General features: G+C 38.6%; 1 protein-coding gene across 2 annotated transcripts in view; it reads left to right on the top strand.

The window, feature by feature from the left end:
• Positions 1-18,951, top strand: part of PTPRB (protein tyrosine phosphatase receptor type B) — a 117,306-nt gene that overhangs the window by 39,230 nt on the left and 59,125 nt on the right. For both annotated transcript variants that reach the window (XM_054445024.2, XM_054445025.2), the window contains 6 exons: positions 1,787-2,065; positions 3,390-3,647; positions 5,571-5,834; positions 7,875-8,144; positions 10,839-11,099; positions 16,781-17,044. In XM_054445024.2, coding sequence (XP_054300999.1) covers positions 1,787-2,065; positions 3,390-3,647; positions 5,571-5,834; positions 7,875-8,144; positions 10,839-11,099; positions 16,781-17,044 — 1,596 coding nt within the window. The remainder of the gene's footprint in view (positions 1-1,786; positions 2,066-3,389; positions 3,648-5,570; positions 5,835-7,874; positions 8,145-10,838; positions 11,100-16,780; positions 17,045-18,951) is intronic.

The following is an 18,951-nucleotide window of genomic DNA, read 5'->3' as shown; positions in this document are numbered from 1 at the left end:
CGTGCTGTGGTGTGAACCATGCAACCTTGTCTTCCAAGCTTGCCTGTGTTTCGGGCACTCTGTTAATTTTTGTCATAGTTACTGCTGCCTCAGCTTGCTTGTCAGCTAACATTTATGTTATTATTAATTATTGATGTTATAAATGTGGCATATATAATTTTGCAGTATGATGTACTTAGCATAAATCATAGCAAAAAACATAGAAACATTAGATTTCATAGGCTCTATTAAGCCTATGGTGTCTATTGGTCAGCCATACATAGTCTTATGAGTTGTCCGTTTATAACTGCCTTTTGAATATAGAGTAAGGCTATCTTATTTATTTTATATGTTAATTACAAGTGAACATCATCTTAAAACATATAAGAAGGTTATATCTTCTAATAAGGGCTAGAATTCCTGGTGTTATATTGTGAGCACAATATAGTCTACCAGGAAGTAGTGAAGTTTCTATAGCCATGCCATTATAATATCTGACCTGACCCTTCAATATTGGTCTCCAATATCTTGATCCCACTTTCTAGACCAAGAACCATGTTGGATTTCTGAAGATTTCTCATAAAGATGTCTCTCAATAGTTCTACTCTCAGCACTCAGGGTAGGGGTAGCCCCTTATTTCTTAGACTTTACTGCCCGCTGTACCAAAAGAATGGCTTCTCACTAAATATCATTGATTTAGTTCCTAACCCTGATATGCTTTTTATTCTATTCAAGTTCAATGGTGGAGATTCAACATAGGCAAAGCAGGTCTTCTCAGACTGATCCTTGGCTTTGAGAGTTTAAATAAGGTGAACAGCTGGGTGCAAGATTTGTTCATTCCTACTTACTCTGGGTGCTCTGGCAGCACCAAAGTGCCCCAAAACTGAGATTTTAAAAATCTAGGGATATAGGTGGCCAGATGTGGTGGCTCACGCCTGTAATCCCAGCACTTTGGGAGGCTGAGGCGGGCAGATCACCTGAAGTCAAGAGTTCGAGACCAGCCTGGCCAACATGGTGAAACCCTGTCTCTATTAAAAATACAAAAAAAAAATTATCCGGACACAGTGGCATGTGCCTGTAATCCCAGCTACTCGGGAGGCTGAGGCAGGAGAACTGCTTGAACCCGGGAGGCGGAGGTTGCAGTGAGCCGAGATCGTGCCACTGCACTCCAGCCTGTGTGACAAGGGCGAGACTCCATCTTAAAAAAAAAAAAAAAATCTAGTGATATAGGGAATCCCAGCTACTGGGAGAATCCATTTTGGTAAGCAAACTTATCCTAGGTTTATAATCAGATGTGTATCTTTTGTGGTTGTCTAATATCTAAAAACCACCCAAAGTTACATATACTAGACACCAACAATCTACAACCTAGGAAGAAGTTCAGTGTATATCTCAAATTATTTCTTAATATCTGTATTTTCTGTTGAGGTCTTTAGTATTTATCCAGGCATAACCTGGATGTTTGTCAATGTTTGAAAAATTTGCTAAACTGCAAGCCAAAGAAAATATAACTTTGCCTGGACTTTCAAGATCAGAGCTACCTTAACAACAAAAAAAGTTTTAGTAGAAAAAGGAATTCATATGACTTGTAGCTAAATGGGTGTTTTTTTTTTTTTTAAGAAAGTGAAAGGGTAGGTTTGGAAGTGAAGCAAAATGCCAATTTATTTCACAAATAACAGATTTTTGAGAAAAATGAACCTGGACTGCAGTAAAATAAGCAGTTATTTGCAAAAGTCTTCAAGCCATGTTCTTTATTTTTTTTCTTTTTCTTTCTTTTTTTTTTTTTTTTTTTTGTATTGCCTTGCAGATCCTTTACCTCCTGCTAGGTTTGGAGTCAGTAAAGAGAAGACGACTTCAACCAGCTTGCATGTTTGGTGGACTCCTTCTTCCGGAAAAGTCACCTCATATGAGGTGCAATTATTTGATGAAAATAACCAAAAGATACAGAGGGTTCAAATTCAAGAAAGTACTTCATGGAATGAATACACTTTTTTCAATCTCACTGCTGGTAGTAAATACAATATTACCATCACAGCTGTTTCTGGAGGAAAACGTTCTTCTTCAGTTTATACCAATGGATCAACAGGTAAGACCTGTTTATTTTATAGCTGAGTAGTTAATAGGATACTTTTCAAGTTATACTTTTTTCAAGGAATAGGAGTAAGATTGCTACTCCAGAGCAAAGTTAATTAATTAGCAATTAGTTAAATTTTTAAAAAGAGCTTGTGGGATACAGTGGACAGACTGGACTGAAAATAGGATGCGTGACTATGCTGGCAACTTGTTGAGTGGTTTTGAAGAAGTCATGGGACTTCTGTGGAATTGGAGTTTTCTCCAATTTGGAATAGATACTCCCTAATGGCCCTCCTAACTCAAATCCAAAGCAAGAAGACTTTCTGCCCCATTTTCTAAGTTTGTGCCATAAAACTTATTTTTTAGATGTTTTTATTCTTTGTATACTGTTCTCATAACATCAAGTCGTAATGTTTCCTAAATATTCCTATGTTTGAAACAAGTCTTTGTTTCTTCAATGTGGTGAAAAATAAGCCAGCTGTGCACCCACATATTATGATATACATGGCACATCACTACCTCCTTCCATAAAGTACATGTCTTTCATGTCATTTGCTCTCCCCTCATTTTCTCTCTTTTTAAAATATTTTTATAATACTTTAAGTTCTGGGATATTTATGCTTTAAGTTCTGGGATACATGTGCAGAACATGCAGGTTTGTTACATAGGTATACACGTGCCATGGTAGTTTGCTGCACCCATCAACCCGTCATCTACATTAGATATTTTTCCTAATGCTATCCCTTCCCTATCCCCCTCACCCCCCAACAGGTCCCGGTGTATGATGTTCCCCTCCCTGTGTCCATGTGTTCTCATTGTTCAGCTCCCATTTATGAGTGAGAACATGCAGTGTTTGGTTTTCTGTTCCTGTGTTAGTTTGCTGAAAATGGTGGTTTCCAGCTTCATCCATGTCCCTGCAAAGGACATGAACTCATCCTTTTTTATGGCTGCCTAGTATTCCATGGTGTATATGTGCCACATTTTCTCTCTCTTTTTTAAATCTTCCTCTCCATTTTTCTTCTTCTATAGTTCTTTCCTTCCTCTCTTCCACTTACTGCTGTGCAATGTTATATACTTCACTGGCAAAAGCTACCTTAATACCTATTAAGTGGGGGAGGCAGACAAGTAAATTATGATGTAACTTGAGGCTTCAGACTTTGAAAAGAGCACTAATCAAAGTTCCAGTGAAATTTCCAGAATCCTGTTATTTACTATGCTATTACCAAGTTAAGATGTACAGAGGAACATAAATGAATGTGTGACTTCTAATTAAATGTGTCTATGTCTCCTGTAAGGGAATTATGAATGACATTTGGACATGTATTTTATCCTACTAGTGCCATCTCCAGTGAAAGATATTGGTATTTCCACAAAAGCCAATTCTCTCCTGATTTCCTGGTCCCATGGTTCTGGGAATGTGGAACGATACCGGCTGATGCTAATGGATAAAGGGATCCTAGTTCATGGTGGTGTTGTGGACAAACATGCTACTTCCTATGCTTTTCACGGGCTGACCCCTGGCTACCTCTACAACCTCACTGTTGTGACTGAGGCCGCAGGGCTGCAAAACTACAGGTGGAAACTAGTCAGGACAGGTAAGTTCCCCCTAGCTAGCTGAAGAAGAATAAAGTGAAATCAAAGGAATGTTTAATAAATCAAGTTTATTATATGAATAACAGTAATATAGGACAAATTGAAACTCTTATAAGGTATAGAAGACCCATATCTACTTTTCTATTCAGAAAAAGAAGGATTCTCTTTCATTCTAAAGTTTAGGCTAGCCCTTGGCAACATTTTGAAGTAGGCAAAGTTAATTACTGACATGGACTTAGCTTCTCTTCTTCTCTTTTTAATACTCCATCTCCTTGCTAAGGATTCCTACTTCCTTTTCTTAACCAGGCATCCACTGTCTTTACGACATCACTCACAGTGAACCAGAGTTACTTTCTCCATGCTATACATAGCCCTACTCCTGTGTGACAGTCATTTCCAAAATTTTCTATCTAACCACATGACCTGGGACCCAATACCACAGGACCTATTCCCACAGCCTACCCTAGACTAATAAATGAATCTATGCTAAGTATTAATGAGTAATTTATACAAACTTTCATTCATTCAGCCAATAGTTATTGAATGTAAGCTAGATGCTGGGCGTTACTGATATAATATCCAAGAGAGACAAAGTCTTTGCCCTCACAGCGCTTACATTTTAGTAGAATCTAATGCTTCTAGCAAGTCTAATGTGTGAATTAAATCTCCTCCCTTGGTAAGTTATCTAATTTTAAGAGAAACTCTAATATATGTAGCGCCTTAGACATTAGTTTCTGGAACTATAGGAGGCTGGTGGGAAAGATATTTGAGGATACCAGTACATTTACATACCTTTTATAGCACACCTCAAATATATGTAGATATTCCTGGCCAAAAATGTTCTATATATCTTAAAAGTTATTTATGTACATCAAGAGCAAATTGCATTCCTGACTGCCTTATGCAAAATCAGAGTGCTATGCCCATTCTTTTTTTTTTTTTTTTTTTTTGAGACAGAGTTTTGCTCTTGTTGGCTGGGCTGGAGTGCAATGGTGCGATCTCAGCTCACTGCAACCACCTCGGCCTCCCAGGTTCAAGTGATTCTCTTGCTTCAGCCTCCCGAGTAGCTAAGATTGCAGGCGCCTGCCACCACGCACAGCTAATTTTTGTATTTTCCTAGAGACGGGGTTTCACCATGTTGGCCAGGCTGGTCTTGAACTCCTGACTTCAGGTGATTCACCCGCCTTGGCCTCCCAAAGTGTTGGGATTACAGGCATGAGCCACTGCTCCCGGCCGCCCATTCTTTTAAGGAAACTTCATTAATTTATATTCTAGAAAGAGTATTCACCAAAGGGTATCTCCTTCTCAGTCATTTTCCTTTGATGAAGTAGTAACACAACTCATTAACTTTATCATGATTTAATATAAAAATTAAAGTAGTTTTATCACATAAAATTTTGTAATCACCAATCAATTTGATCGATCTATTTACTATGTACTCAATATTATTGAATATTAATATATAAAGGCAATAAGAAATGAGGCAGATGGCAGACCTCTTTGTGCATTCCACTTAAAGAATTTCTGAACTGGAAAGGACCATTGTAGGTCTTTGACCTAGCCTCATTTGCCAAAAAGAAACACCATAAGGCTCAGTGAAGTAGAAAGAGCTGTCCAGAGTTTCCCAGCTGACTAATGGCCCAGTCTGAACCAGAATCCAGGCTTCTGCCTGCCAAGGTTTTGGGCTTGCCACTAGGCATATAGCTTACCTTTGGTTTTACAACATTACTTTTTGCCTCTTTAAAACTTTTTTTTATTTTTTATTTTTTCACCATCTGAAGAGGATAATGTTTGCCTCTTGAAGTGCTTGTTTTCTCCAGAGCAAGGAATGTGGCTTGCAGAAATAAAATTACAGGTCAAAATTTGGCCATAGGACTGGTGAGAGATCCTGAGTAAAAGTCTCCTTTCTGTTCTTTCCTAATTAGCCCCCATGGAAGTCTCAAATCTGAAGGTGACAAATGATGGCAGTTTGACCTCTCTAAAAGTCAAGTGGCAAAGACCTCCTGGAAATGTGGATTCTTACAATATCACCCTGTCTCACAAAGGGACCATCAAGGAATCCAGAGTATTAGCACCTTGGGTTACTGAAACTCACTTTAAAGAGTTAGTCCCCGGACGACTTTATCAAGTTACTGTCAGCTGTGTCTCTGGTGAACTGTCTGCTCAGAAGATGGCAATGGGCAGAACATGTGAGTCTTGGGCTCCAGAATGTTCCTTGGTTGCTCAAATCACTCTCTGATCCACCTTAAAATAGGACAAAATAAGTTAGCAGGAAAACTCCTTTCCCAATCTGAGAAGCGGAGCCTATGTAACTGAAGGTGTCTGGAGTATGGCCCATTCTTCTCAGTCACTTAGGCAACCGAGTTTGGATTTCTGAATGATCTGCATGTTGTTTCTGTCTTATGCTTTTTCATGTCACATCACTTAAGTAGCATAAATGCATTAGCATTGATACCAGTATATAAAACGTTTCTGATTCATTCTTACAGTGAGAACCAGTTAGCATTTAACCATGTTTTCCATACATTATTTTATTAATTTATGTCCTCAAACACTTATCTATCCAGTGCCTTATATGTGTAAATTACTGTACTATTGTTAAAACGAATAAGACATGCTACTTGCCTTTAAGGCAGGATCCAGCAAACCACCCCATCTGGTGCCAAATCTGGTCTGTGGCCTGATTTTGTTTAGCCCTCAAGCTAAGAGTGGTTTTTACATGTTTAAAGGTTGTACAAACAAATAAACAAACAAGAAAAAGATGAGGCAGAGACCATATGTGTCCTGCAAAACCTGAAATATTTACTACGTGATCCTTACAGAAAAAATTGTCCAACTCCTGCTTTAGAAAACTTTCATTTTAGTCACACAGACGTGGAATGCACACATGTACAAAAATAAAAATAGTACATTTTAATAATAGTGACTGTATTGATATTTGCATGTATCAGGCACTGACTAAATAATTTATACCCATTATTTCATTTAGTTCTCACAACAAAACTGTGAGAGATGTCCTGTTATTATTACCATTATACAGATAATTCAAAGAGGTCAAATAATTTGTCCATAGTCATCCAGCCAGTAAGTGGTGGAGCTAGAATTTAAACCAGGCTATTTGATTCCAAAGTCCATTCTCTCTGCTATTAGAGATCTGAAGTAAGAGCTATATGGTCAAAAAGGAAAGATAAAATTTTCCTTCAAAAGAGCAGTAAAAACTTGGAGGAAATGGGGGCAGGGTGCAGTGGCTCATGCCAATAATCCCAGCACTTTAGGAGGCTGAGGTGGAGGGTTGCTTGAGCCCAGGAGTTTGAGACCAACCTCGGCAACATAATGAGACCTCGTCTCTACAAAAAAAAAAAAAAAAAAAATTAATTAGCTGGGCATGGTGATATGTGCCTGTGGTCCTAGCTACTCAGGAGGCTGAGCTGGGAGGATTGCTTGAGCCCTGTGGCTGAGCCATGATTGCATCACTTCACCCCAGCCTAGCAATAGAGTGTGACCCTGTCTCAAAAAAAAAAAAAAAAAACTTGGAGGAAATAGAAATGGTCTTTGATAAGGACCTAAAAAATGTAACGTTTGTGACAAAGAGGGAAAAGAGGGAAGAGCTTTTGGGGTGAAGGGGACAAAATAAGCAAAGTCTCAGAGGCAGAAGGGCCCAGGAGACTTGCAGGTCTACAGAACATACAACTGGAGGCCAGCTTTCCAAAGGGTAGGGAAGGAGAGAGGATGGCTTCAGAAAGTAGTCTCAGTTAAGACTGGAAGGATATGGGGTCTGAACTGAAAGAGCCAAAAATGTAAGCAGAGGGCTTGACATTTTATTCTGCAGATTATAGAGAGACCTTGAATGTTTTTAAGCCAAAAGAAAAAAAAAAAGAGCTTAATCTTACAAGAACATTAATCTTTTTAGTTGGAAAAGAAAGGAATGCCTCATGATCATGACATCCAATATCTCTTCCAAAGGATGCCACATATCACTAGATTATTAACACTATAACAGAAGATTACATTACTGGTATTACTAAAATGATTTTAGCAGACATTTCTTGTGTGTCAAATGTCTCCGAAATAAAGAACACTCATTTGCAATCCACAGACATCAAGAGGGGATAGAAGTGTTTTGAACTGTAGATATTGTGTCTCCTATCTACTGTTGCCCAAGAAAAGTAAATGAATATCCTTACTTTTGGTCTGTAATATCTCCTTTTTGACATCATTTCACCATTTAGTTCCAGACAAAGTTGCAAACCTGGAGGCAAACAATAATGGCAGGATGAGGTCTCTTGTAGTGAGCTGGTCGCCCCCTGCTGGAGACTGGGAGCAGTATCGGATCCTACTCTTCAATGATTCTGTGGTGCTGCTCAACATCACTGTGGGAAAGGAAGAAACACAGTATGTCATGGATGACATGGGGTTCGTACCGGGAAGACAGTATGAGGTGGAAGTCATTGTTGAGAGTGGAAATTTGAAGAATTCTGAGCGTTGCCAAGGCAGGACAGGTAGGCAAATATGAAGATGTTAATACCAATGGAAGAGTAATTTGTTCCCTCTCCCAGGTAACCCAGGTAACTGCCATAACTGCTAATATCATACCCTGGTGTTTTCTGAATTTGAGATATTAAGGACTTTAAGGCTACCATGGGGTTTCTAACACCTAATTTGTCAAATTAGAACATTTAAAATCACTTCCACTAGTAACTCCATTATTTCATGAAAGAAAGCCATTTTAAACACCAAAAGAGTAAGATGGATACATTCTGAAAATAAAGACTAACCCTTCCCACAAAAGAAGAACCTTTTGCTAGTGATCAGCATTAGGGAACCATTGCCTTGACCTCATGTTGACTAATGTGGGGATTTCAGGTACCAAGGAAGAGTGATTAAAGTGGAGAGGGATATATCTGGATTTTAGGGAAGGGAAGAATAAGGCTACTGAAATGAGAAAACAGGCTCAAAGAGGTTATAACTTGCCCAAAGCTTTGCAATATAATCGTGACAGCAAGAATACCAAGACTCATGTTTCAGTATCCTCATACTGTCAAATACTTGTACTTATATTGTCAAATAAGAGAGTTGTACTTCCAAGTTCAACATTTCCTTGATAATCCTTGTAATGTGAAATACTCCATATTTAGAGTGAAATTCAAATACCTTCTCTCTTAGTTCGCCTGATAATAGGGAAATAACTACATGGATTCACTGTTCTTCTTAGAACAATGTCAAAGAAAAGGATCATGACACCCATTTAGCTTGCCAACTGTGTCTTGCAGTAATCTCCTCATCTTCCAAATATTAATATCCACTGGATGATGATCAAAGACCTACAGCAGCTTAAACTAAGCGACTTTTAGTATTTCACAGGACAAGCGTCTCCGTCGTCTCCAATATTTTATCACTCACCTCAAATAACTTGGAAATGTAAGATCACGGAACATTAGGGGCTCTCAGCATGTCAGCATAATTCTCAGGAGAACATTTATTTGTTTATTATTTTTACATTTTGAGACAGAGTCTTGCTCTGTCTCCCAGGCCTAGGCTGGAGTGCAGTGGTACAATCTCGGCTCGCTGCAACCCCCACCTCCTAGGTTCAAGCAATTCTTGTGCCTCAGCCTCCCAAGTATCTGGGATTACAGGCATGTGCCACCAGACTCAGCTAATTTTTGTACTTTTAGTAGAGACAGGATTTTACCATGTTGGCCAGGCTGGTCTCAAACTGGCCTCAAGCAGTCTGCCTACCTTGGCCTCCCAAAGTGCTAGGATCACAGGCATAAGCCACGGCACCAGGCCAAACTTTTGTTTTTCTTTTTCTTTCTTTTTTATTTTTGAGATAGAGTTTCACTCTTGTTGCCCAGGCTGGAGTGCAATGGCACGATCTTGGCTCACTGCAACCTCTGCCTCCCAGGTTCAAACGATTCTCCTGCCTCAGCCTCCCAAGTAGCTAGGATCACAGGCATGCGCCACCACACCTGGCTAATTTTGCATTTTTAGTAGAGACGGGGTTTCACCATATTGGCCAGGCTGGTTTCAAACTCTGGACCTCAGGTGACCCACCCGCCTCGACCTCCCAAAGTGCTGGGATTACTGGTGTGAGCCACTGCACTCGGCCCAAACTTTTCTTAAACTGTGTCTCCAGTTTACCTTATTCAGGTAACTTGAAGTAGGCCTCGATGTAAATAATCAAATTATTTCTCTATACTGAAGAAGGAAGATGGAGAGTTAGGGACTCAATTAGAATGGATTTATAGAAAATTTATGGATGCAAAATTTACAATAAAATTTTTAATACTTGATTCTTTCATAATTTAAGGCAGCAACACTTTATTCTTTTCTTTTTTTTTTTTTTTTTTTTTTTTTTTTGAGATGGAGTCTTGCTCTGTTGCCTAGGCTGGAGTGCAGTGGCACCATCTCAGCTCACTGCAACTGCAACCTCCACCTCCCCCGTTTAAGCAATTCTTATGCCTCAGCCTCCTGCTGAGACTACAGATGTGAGCCACCACGCCTGGCTAATTTTTGTATTTTTAGTAGAGATGGAGTTTTGCCATATTGGCCAGGGTGGTCTCAAACTCCTGACCTCAAGTGATCCACCGGCCTCGGCCTCTCAAAGTTCTGGGATTACAGACGTGGGCCACCGCGCCCGACCAACAGTTTATTCTTAATGTCTCCTAGAAATTGTAATAATAAAACCTTTTAAAGGAATCAATTTTGAGACAAGTCCTCAATTAGATGCTATTATTGCCAGCCAACTTGCCCTTCTGTGAACACATCAGTGTCCGCCACCTCAGAAATGAGGGAAAGTTGCACTTGGTCTCCTCAACCTATGGGGGTAACAGATACTCCTAACTCCACCTAAATACTCAAACAGGAACTTTTCTTTGTGATTTTGTGAATGACAAGATTGGAGTAAATATTTTTGTATTACAGAATTCATATAAAAAGATAAACTCAAAGTATTATATAGTCAAAAATCAATGACTCTTCTGGCAAGATGTTTTCTCATTGAGTCTCTGTTTCTGGTTACATTACATGGACAAAGTTTTTTGTGATAAGATTTTGTTTTAATGCTCAGAGACATTCATAAAACAAATGTTGAACTGAAACACTCTTAAGGATGGAAGAGGAGAACTCTCAAAAGTATACTCTGTGAATGTGCCTCAGTCCATCAATGACCCAAGTCTCCATTGCTTTTTCCTCAGTCCCGCTGGCTGTCCTCCAGCTTCGTGTCAAACATGCCAATGAAACCTCACTGAGCATCATGTGGCAGGCCCCTGTAGCAGAATGGGAGGAATACATCATTTCCCTAGCTGACAGAGACCTCTTACTGATCCACAAGTCACTCTCCAAAGATGCTAAAGAATTCACTTTTACTGACCTGGTGCCTGGACGAAAATACATGGCTACAGTCACCAGTATTAGTGGAGACTTAAAAAATTCCTCTTCAGTAAAAGGAAGAACAGGTTGTAACCTTTATAAATTTTACATTTTAAAGTGTTCTGTCTGCTGAATTACTATTTAACATGCAATTTACAACTATTCATTAACTGCCTATTATGTACTGGGCATTGTTTTATGGAACCTTTGTATTGTGTTTGTTTTCTATTTTACCAATTTCAATTCTTATCTTTATGAGTTCCTTCTTTTTACTTTGCTTGGATTTAGTTTGCTAAACTTGAAAAAGAGTAAAGAACAACCGTTTCAAGGAGTTTTGCTGTAAAGGAGAGCAGAGAAATAGGGCAGCATCTAGAAGAGGAACTATGGTTGGAAGGAGGATGATTTTTTAAAGGCAGAAGAAATAACAGCATGTTTTATGCTGGAGGAAATGATCTAGAAGATATAGAAGGGAAATCATGATGATGTAAAGTGAGAGGGAAGAATTGCTGCAGTTATTCCATAAGTAGGCAAGAGGTATTGGGATCTAGAGCACAAGTGAAGGAACTGGCTTTAGAAAGGAGCATGGGGAATCTAACCTCAATGTCAGCTGGCGTATTAGTCTGTTTTCACACTACTATAAAGATCCTACCCAAGACTGGGTAATTCATAAAGGAAAGAGGTTTAATTGACTCACAGTTCCACATGGCTAGGGAGGCCTCAGGAAACTTACAATCATAGTGGAAGTTCAGTTAGAATGGCGATCATTAAAAAGTCAAGAAACAACAGGTGCTGGAGAGGATGTGGAGAGATACAAACACTTTTACACTGTTGGTGGGACTGTAAACTAGTTCAACCATTGTGGAAGACAGTCTGGCGATTCCTCAAGGATCTAGAACTAGAAATACCATTTGACCCAGCCATCCCATTACTAGGTATATACCCAAAAGATTATAAATCATGCTGCTATAAAGACACATGCACACGTATGTTTATTGCAGCACTATTCACAATAGCAAAGACTTGGAACCAACCCAAATGTCCATCAATGATAGACTGGATTAGGAAAATGTGACACATATTACACCATGGAATACTATGCAGCCATAAAAAAGGATGAGTTCATGTCCTTGGTAAGGACGTGGATGAAGCTGGAAACCATCATTCTGAGCAAACTATCCCAAGGACAGAAAACCAAACACCACATGTTGTCACTCATAGGTGGGAATTGAACAATGAGAACACTTGGACACAGGGTGGGGAACATCACACACCAGGGCCTGTTGTGGGGTGGGGGGAGGGTGAAGGGATAGCATTAGGAGATATATCTAATGTAAATGACAAGTTAATGGGTGCAGCACACCAACATGGCACATGTATACCTATGTAACAAAACTGCATGTTGTGCACATGTACCCTAGAACTTAAAGTATAATAAAATTAATTAATTAATTAATTTTTAAAAATCATGGTGGAAGGTGAAGGGGAAGCAGGCACCTTCTTCACAAGGTGGCAGGAGGGGAAGTGATGGAGATCAAAGGGGAAAGAGCCCCTTATAAAACCATCAGATCTTGTGAGAAATCACTCACTAACACAAGAACAGCATGGGGGAAACCGCTCCCATGATCCAGTCACCTCTCTCCTTGGACACATGGGGATTACAATTCGAGATGAGATTTGGGTGGGAACACAGAGCCAAACCATATCAGCTAGGAAAGAGAGAGTATGTGGGTGCAGATGCCAATAGGTGGATCATTGTAGGGTGAGCAGTTATCTTCTAATTGCTTTCATTTTTTCAGTGTAATTGGAAGCAAAGTCATCAAGATTTCCCTTTTTAGTTGGATGCCGTGGCTCACATCTGTAATCCCAGCACTTTGGGAGGCCGAGATGGGCAGATCTTGAGGCCAGGAATTCAAGACCAGCCTGGCCAACATGGCAAGATACTCTCGCTACTAAAAATACAAAAATTAGCTGGGAGTGGTGGCACATACCTGTAATCCCAGATACTCGGGAGGCTGAGGCATAAGAATCACTTAAACCCAGGAGGTGGAGGTTGCATGAGTCGAGATCCTGCCACTGCACACTAGCCTAGGTGATAGAGCGAGAACCTGCCTCAAAAAAAAAAAAAAAAGAAATTTCCTTTTTCAATGTATATACTATTGTCCTGTATCTTATTTTTCTCTCCTCTTTTGATCCCACAAAAATATAATTATTGCTTTATATAGTCAACATCTGTTTAGATTTACCTACCAATTTACTACCTTTTTTCTCATTTTTTCCACCTGCATCTGAGATGTTTTATCTGGGATTATTTTCCTTTATCCTGGAGAACGTTATTCAAATTTCTTCATTGAGAGTTTCTAGGGACAAACTCTCTCAAATTTTGTTTTTGCTGGGCATATTTGTATATAGCTCTCATCTTTATATAGCTCTTGGTCTTGAAAGATATTTTCCTTAAGTTCCAACTCTGTGTTTAAAGTTATTTTCTCTCAGCACATAGAAGATATTATTCTAGTCTTTCTGGGATTTATTGTTGCGCTGAGTCAGCTGTCAGTCTGATTTTTATTTCTCTATGAGTCTGTTTGCTATGACTGCTTTTTTGCCTTTGGGGTTCAGTTGTTTCACAATAATGATCAAGGTGTAGATACATGTCTTTTTGTTTCTCTTGCTTAAGATTGATTGGTATTTTCTACAATCCTGGAAATTCTCAGCTATTAACTCTCCGATATTACCTCTTGCCCCTTCTCCATTCCCCTCTCTGTCATCTTCTGGTATTCTAGAACACATATATATGAACACATCAATATATTTCATGTTTTCCATGTGTTTTCTCTCTGAACTACAGTATAGGTAACTTTCTCATATCTTTGATTCATTTCATTAATTCTTTCTTCAGCTTTGTCTAATCTATTTTAAAATCTACCCACTGTGTTTTAAATTTTAATTGTTATGTTCACTTTTAAGCATTCTCTTTGGCTCTCTTTCAAATTTATGTTGTGCTCTGTTGCTCTTTAGTTATATTTTCATTCCCCTCCTGTATTGTTATATGCAAATTAACAATGTTTATTTTCCATCCTATGTCTGATAATTATAATAGCTGAAATCTTCAGGAGTTAAGTTCTGTTGTCTTTTGATTTTCCTGCCTTTTGTTTATGTTGCTTTATTTCTTTAAATGTATGTGATTTCTTTTTACTGTAAGCTCATTTTCCCTAGAATTTTATTCTGTGGAAATTATTTAAGGCCATGTTTGAAGGTGAGTTTCAGAAAGAATTCTCATTTGATTCTTTCAGGTGCACAAGACTACTATCAAACCAGACCTACTTTAATCTAAATTGTCAACTTTAGGTTTTTTGATCACCTGGGTTTTGTAAATTCAGGTTGCAAACACATTGAAACTATCTTAAGGTTATGAATTCTCAGAGGAAATTGTTTTCTCCATCCAGTATTAAGGAGGCTGAAGTTGTATGGGGAGTAAAGGGAGACTATTTATTTCACTTATACTTAGAATGTAGCCTTTCCAATGTTATGCAAGGTCACCTATGAGTTTCTTCAGCCTGGAAAAATCTACACTTTACCTCCTTTCTCCAATATCCTGCAGTGCTATAAAATCAAAGCTTACATTTGCATTTGAAAGGTGCTCTCAACACAATAGTTTGCTTTATGATCCAATTACCTCTCTATCCTTTACTTTTTGGCCTTTGAGAATCCCTTACATTCCTGAGAAGTCATTCATTTACATTTTCATATTTTATCCAATATGCATAGTTGTGTTTATTAGAAGGATTTTCATGGTATCTAGCCTATCATACTGCCAGAAAAGGAAGTCCAAGTCATTGTTTTAGACCTAAGGTCATTTTTATCATCCCCACCACCCATATTGCTGGGTCATATGGTAAATGCATGTTTAACTTTGTAGAAAACTGCCAAACTGCTTTCCAAAGTTTTGTAAAATTTTGCATTCCCACCAGCAATGTATGAAATTTCCACTTCCTCCACATTCTCAGCATGTAGTACATGGTATTAGCAGTTTGTTTTAAAATTTAGCCATTCTAATGGAATAGCCATTATAATAAGATAATGATATCTCATGTGGTTTTAATTTGCCTTTTTCTAATGTCTAATGGCTTTGAGAATCCTTTCACAAGCTTATTTGTCACCCATTTATCTTCTTTGGGGAAGTTTTTGTTCAAATATTTTGCCGGATTTTAAAATAGGATTGTTTGTTTGTCCTTGGTCAAAATGTTTTCTGTTGGTTTTTCATTTTGATGTCTAATTGATCAAATTTTTTCTTTCATAAATCATGCTGTGGTGTCATATCTAAAAATATCTGCCTAAATCAAGGTCACAAAGGTTTTCTCCTAGAAGTTTATAGTTTTCGGTTTTAAATGTAGGTCTGCGACCCATTTTGAGTTAATTTTTATATATGATGTGAGATATGGGTGAAGGTTTTTTTCTTTGCATATAGACATCTGATAATTCTACCTCTATGTATTGAAAAGACTATCTTTTCTCCATGAAATTGCCTTTGGATCTCTAAAAAATCCATTGATAGCATATTTGTTCTTCTATTTCTGGGCTCTCAATTCTGTTCTATCAATCTATGTTTCTGTCTGCCCTTTGCCAGTATTATCCTGTCTTGATTACAAGATTTTTAGTGAAATCAGGTGGTGTTAGTCCTCTAACTTTATTCATCTTTTTCAAAATTGCTTTGGCCACTGTAGCTGTTTGCCTTTCATATAAAATTCAGAATTATAATTGAATCTTTAGAATTGAATCTGATCCATATACAGTAGGATTTTTTTAATGAACACTTTTGTATCTTAATCCAGAAGTCAATGAACTTTGAGAAAGAGGGGTGCCAAGTTTCCCTTTGATTATTATAATTCAGGAAAGAGGCACAAAGAAGAATGTATGTTGACCAAGTGCCAACTTCAAGATCTGTGTATAAGATTTGTTAAACGATAAGTTGGAAGAAATAAATGTTGTTAATTAGGAAAAGGACACAGGCTTAGGGGTTAGACAAATCCAGCTTTCGGTTCCAGGTTGGCTATTTGTTAGTACTGTGATATAGGCTAAATTACTTACATTTTATGATCCTTGGTTTCCTTGTTAATAAATGGAATAATAAAATCAACTTTATAGAGTTCTGAATGGGTGTCAAATAGTGTAACCTTTATGAGACATATAGCTCATAACTGGCACATACTAGGCATTCAGTAGTTGTTGTTATTATCATTATTGTTTTTTAATATATATTATAATTTATATTAGTATCACATGTTCATGTATAATAACAGCCCCTTTAAGAATGTGCCGGTATAGAACTAACCAGTTTGCTAGACCATAATCACCAGACTGAAGGGAATTCCCAATACCACCCCATAACAATCATTGGCTCAGGTAGATTAGATAGCTTTGAATTCTCATGGGGTAAGGACAGATAAAATCACATTAACTAAGCAGTTTTCAAAAATAGCAGCCTTCATTATCTAAAATTTAAAATCAAAACCACTTAATAAGCATGCATCATCTCATCTTTGGATCTTAAATAATTTTGATTCCCTATATAAGCAGCTTTTTCAAAGTACTAGAGCCTCTCTAGAGGAGTAGTTCTCCATATGCCACAGGAACTAGAACTGAGAGTCTATAGCAACAACACAAAAATTATTTTTAGCACTTTCAAGTCTGTCTCCATTTTTTGACTCATTTTTCTTACACTTTCTTAAGGTGACTAAGTGTCATTTGTTTTTTCTTCTGTCTACTGTTTTAGTGCCTGCCCAAGTGACTGACCTGCGTGTGGCCAACCAAGGAATGACCAGTCTGTCTACTAACTGGACCCAGGCACAAGGAGACATAGAATTTTACCAAGTCTTACTGATCCATGAAAATGTGGTCATTAAAAATGAAAGCATCTCCAGTGAGAACAGCAGTTACAGCTTCCACTCTCTCAAGTCCGGCAGCCTGTACTCCGTGGTGGTAACAACAGTGAGTGGAGGGATCTCTTCCCGACAAGTGGTGGTGGAGGGAAGAACAGGTAAGAAGTAGAGATATGTGTCTGTGACTTACTAAGATCTGAGTACATGAGACCCCTAATCAGAATATTATAGAAATATCCTAAAATCAGACTCATCCCTGGCCTTTATAAAAGCTAAGTTTCATAAAAGCTAGCCATCCAGAAGGTATATGGAATGGAAATTGGGCGATGGGTGATGGCAAGAGAGAATAAATTCTGAAATTTTTTTTTTTTTTTTTTTTTGAGACGGAATTTCGCTCTGGTTGCTCTGGCTGGAGTGCAATGGCGTGATCTCGGCTCACCGCAACCTCCGCCTCCTGGGTTCAGCAATTCTCGTGCCTCAGCCTCCCAAGTAGCTGGGATTACAGGCATGTGCCACCACGTCCTGCTAACTTTGTATTTTTAGTAGAGTTTCTCCATGTTGGTCAGGCTGCTCTTGAACTCCCGACCTCAGGTGATCCACCCGCCTCGGCCTCCCAAAGTGCTGGGATTACAGGCGTGAGCCACCATGCCTGGCTGAATACTTTAACATCTCCAATGAACATGTAAAAGCTCCTCACTCGATGCCTAGACTTATACCCTATTCAGTTGATTTCCTTTGAAATGTTTATGTCCCAGTTAAGGTAAACAATAATGGATAAAAAACAAAACAAACCTCCCAAAGAAAGCATCTTTCAGTCTTTTATATTCTTGGTTTGCAAGACATAAAAAGAAAATGATCTCCAATTAATATGGTCAGAGGTGGAGTTGATCTAATTTTCAGGTCTCATATATTTTCATAAGCAACGTTAAACAAGTGCTTAATATGCTATCTAAACAATTTTTCTTGACCTTAAGAGCTCCCTGTTAGAAAGCTAAGTAAACAAATAAGTGTCATTATGGTCATGTGTGTTAGGGAGCCATGGCACCAAGGAAGGAGATAGAATTTTCTATGTAATACAATGAAAGAACATAAAAAATTAATATATATGATATATAAAATGTATGTTCATTTCTTAGAAAGAAAAAAATTATATAAACCCAATAGAAGCTTTGATAATTATTAGTGGGACCTTGTCTACTTAATTTTATATAATTATTGTAAGTTGGATTTCAGGCTTCTCCTTCTGCATCCTCAACACTCAAAGTCTGTTTATCAGCTGCAGGCATCATAGATGCATCTCTTTCCAAAATCATGAATCTCACCTACTTAATGAACCCAGAGGACATTAACTTCATTAACTCTCCCAGAAGAACAACGAAGTCACTGAGAAGATGTTTCATAGTCTTGGTAGAAATTCACTGGTGTACGCCCATTACCCTCATTCTATGACAGCTGACATTGTCACCTGCATCTTTCTTTTTTTTTTTTTTTTTTTTTTTTGAGACACAGTCTCATTTTGTTGCCAGGCTGGAGTGCAGTGGCACGATCTTGGCTCACTGCAACCTCCGACTCCCTGGTTCGAGCGATTCTCCTGCCTCAGTCTCCCGTGTAGCTGGGATTACAGGCACGTACCACCATGCCCAGCTAATTTTTGTACTTTTAGTAGAAACAGGGTTTCACCTTGTTGGCCAGGATGGTCTTGATCTCCTGACCTCATGATCCACCCGCCTCGGCCTCCCAAAGAGCTGGGATTACAGGTGTGAGCCACTGCGCCCGGCCCGTCACCTGCTTCTTTCTCCCTGATATTTTCTTTCCTTTCTTTTAATGGTTCTTGGCACCATCCATTGGTATAGCATACTTGGGGGTAGGGAGCTGAAAAGCTTTAGCATGGAAATCAGGAGGCCTAGGTTTTGGTCCTAGCTCTGCCATTAACTTATTTCCCTAAGCTTCTGTGTTTTAATCCATGCACAATAATTCACTCCTACCCTGGGTGTCAGAATAGGGCAGGAGAAATAATAAAGCTGAGGAGAGGAGTTGAGGATGACCTTGTATTCATTTCCCAGTG

This window comes from Pongo pygmaeus, chromosome 10, assembly GCF_028885625.2.
Source record: "Pongo pygmaeus isolate AG05252 chromosome 10, NHGRI_mPonPyg2-v2.0_pri, whole genome shotgun sequence".
Taxonomy (NCBI): domain Eukaryota; kingdom Metazoa; phylum Chordata; class Mammalia; order Primates; family Hominidae; genus Pongo; species Pongo pygmaeus.
The sequence above is the reverse complement of the archived record's forward strand: the minus strand, read 5'-3'. Positions and strand labels throughout refer to the sequence as shown.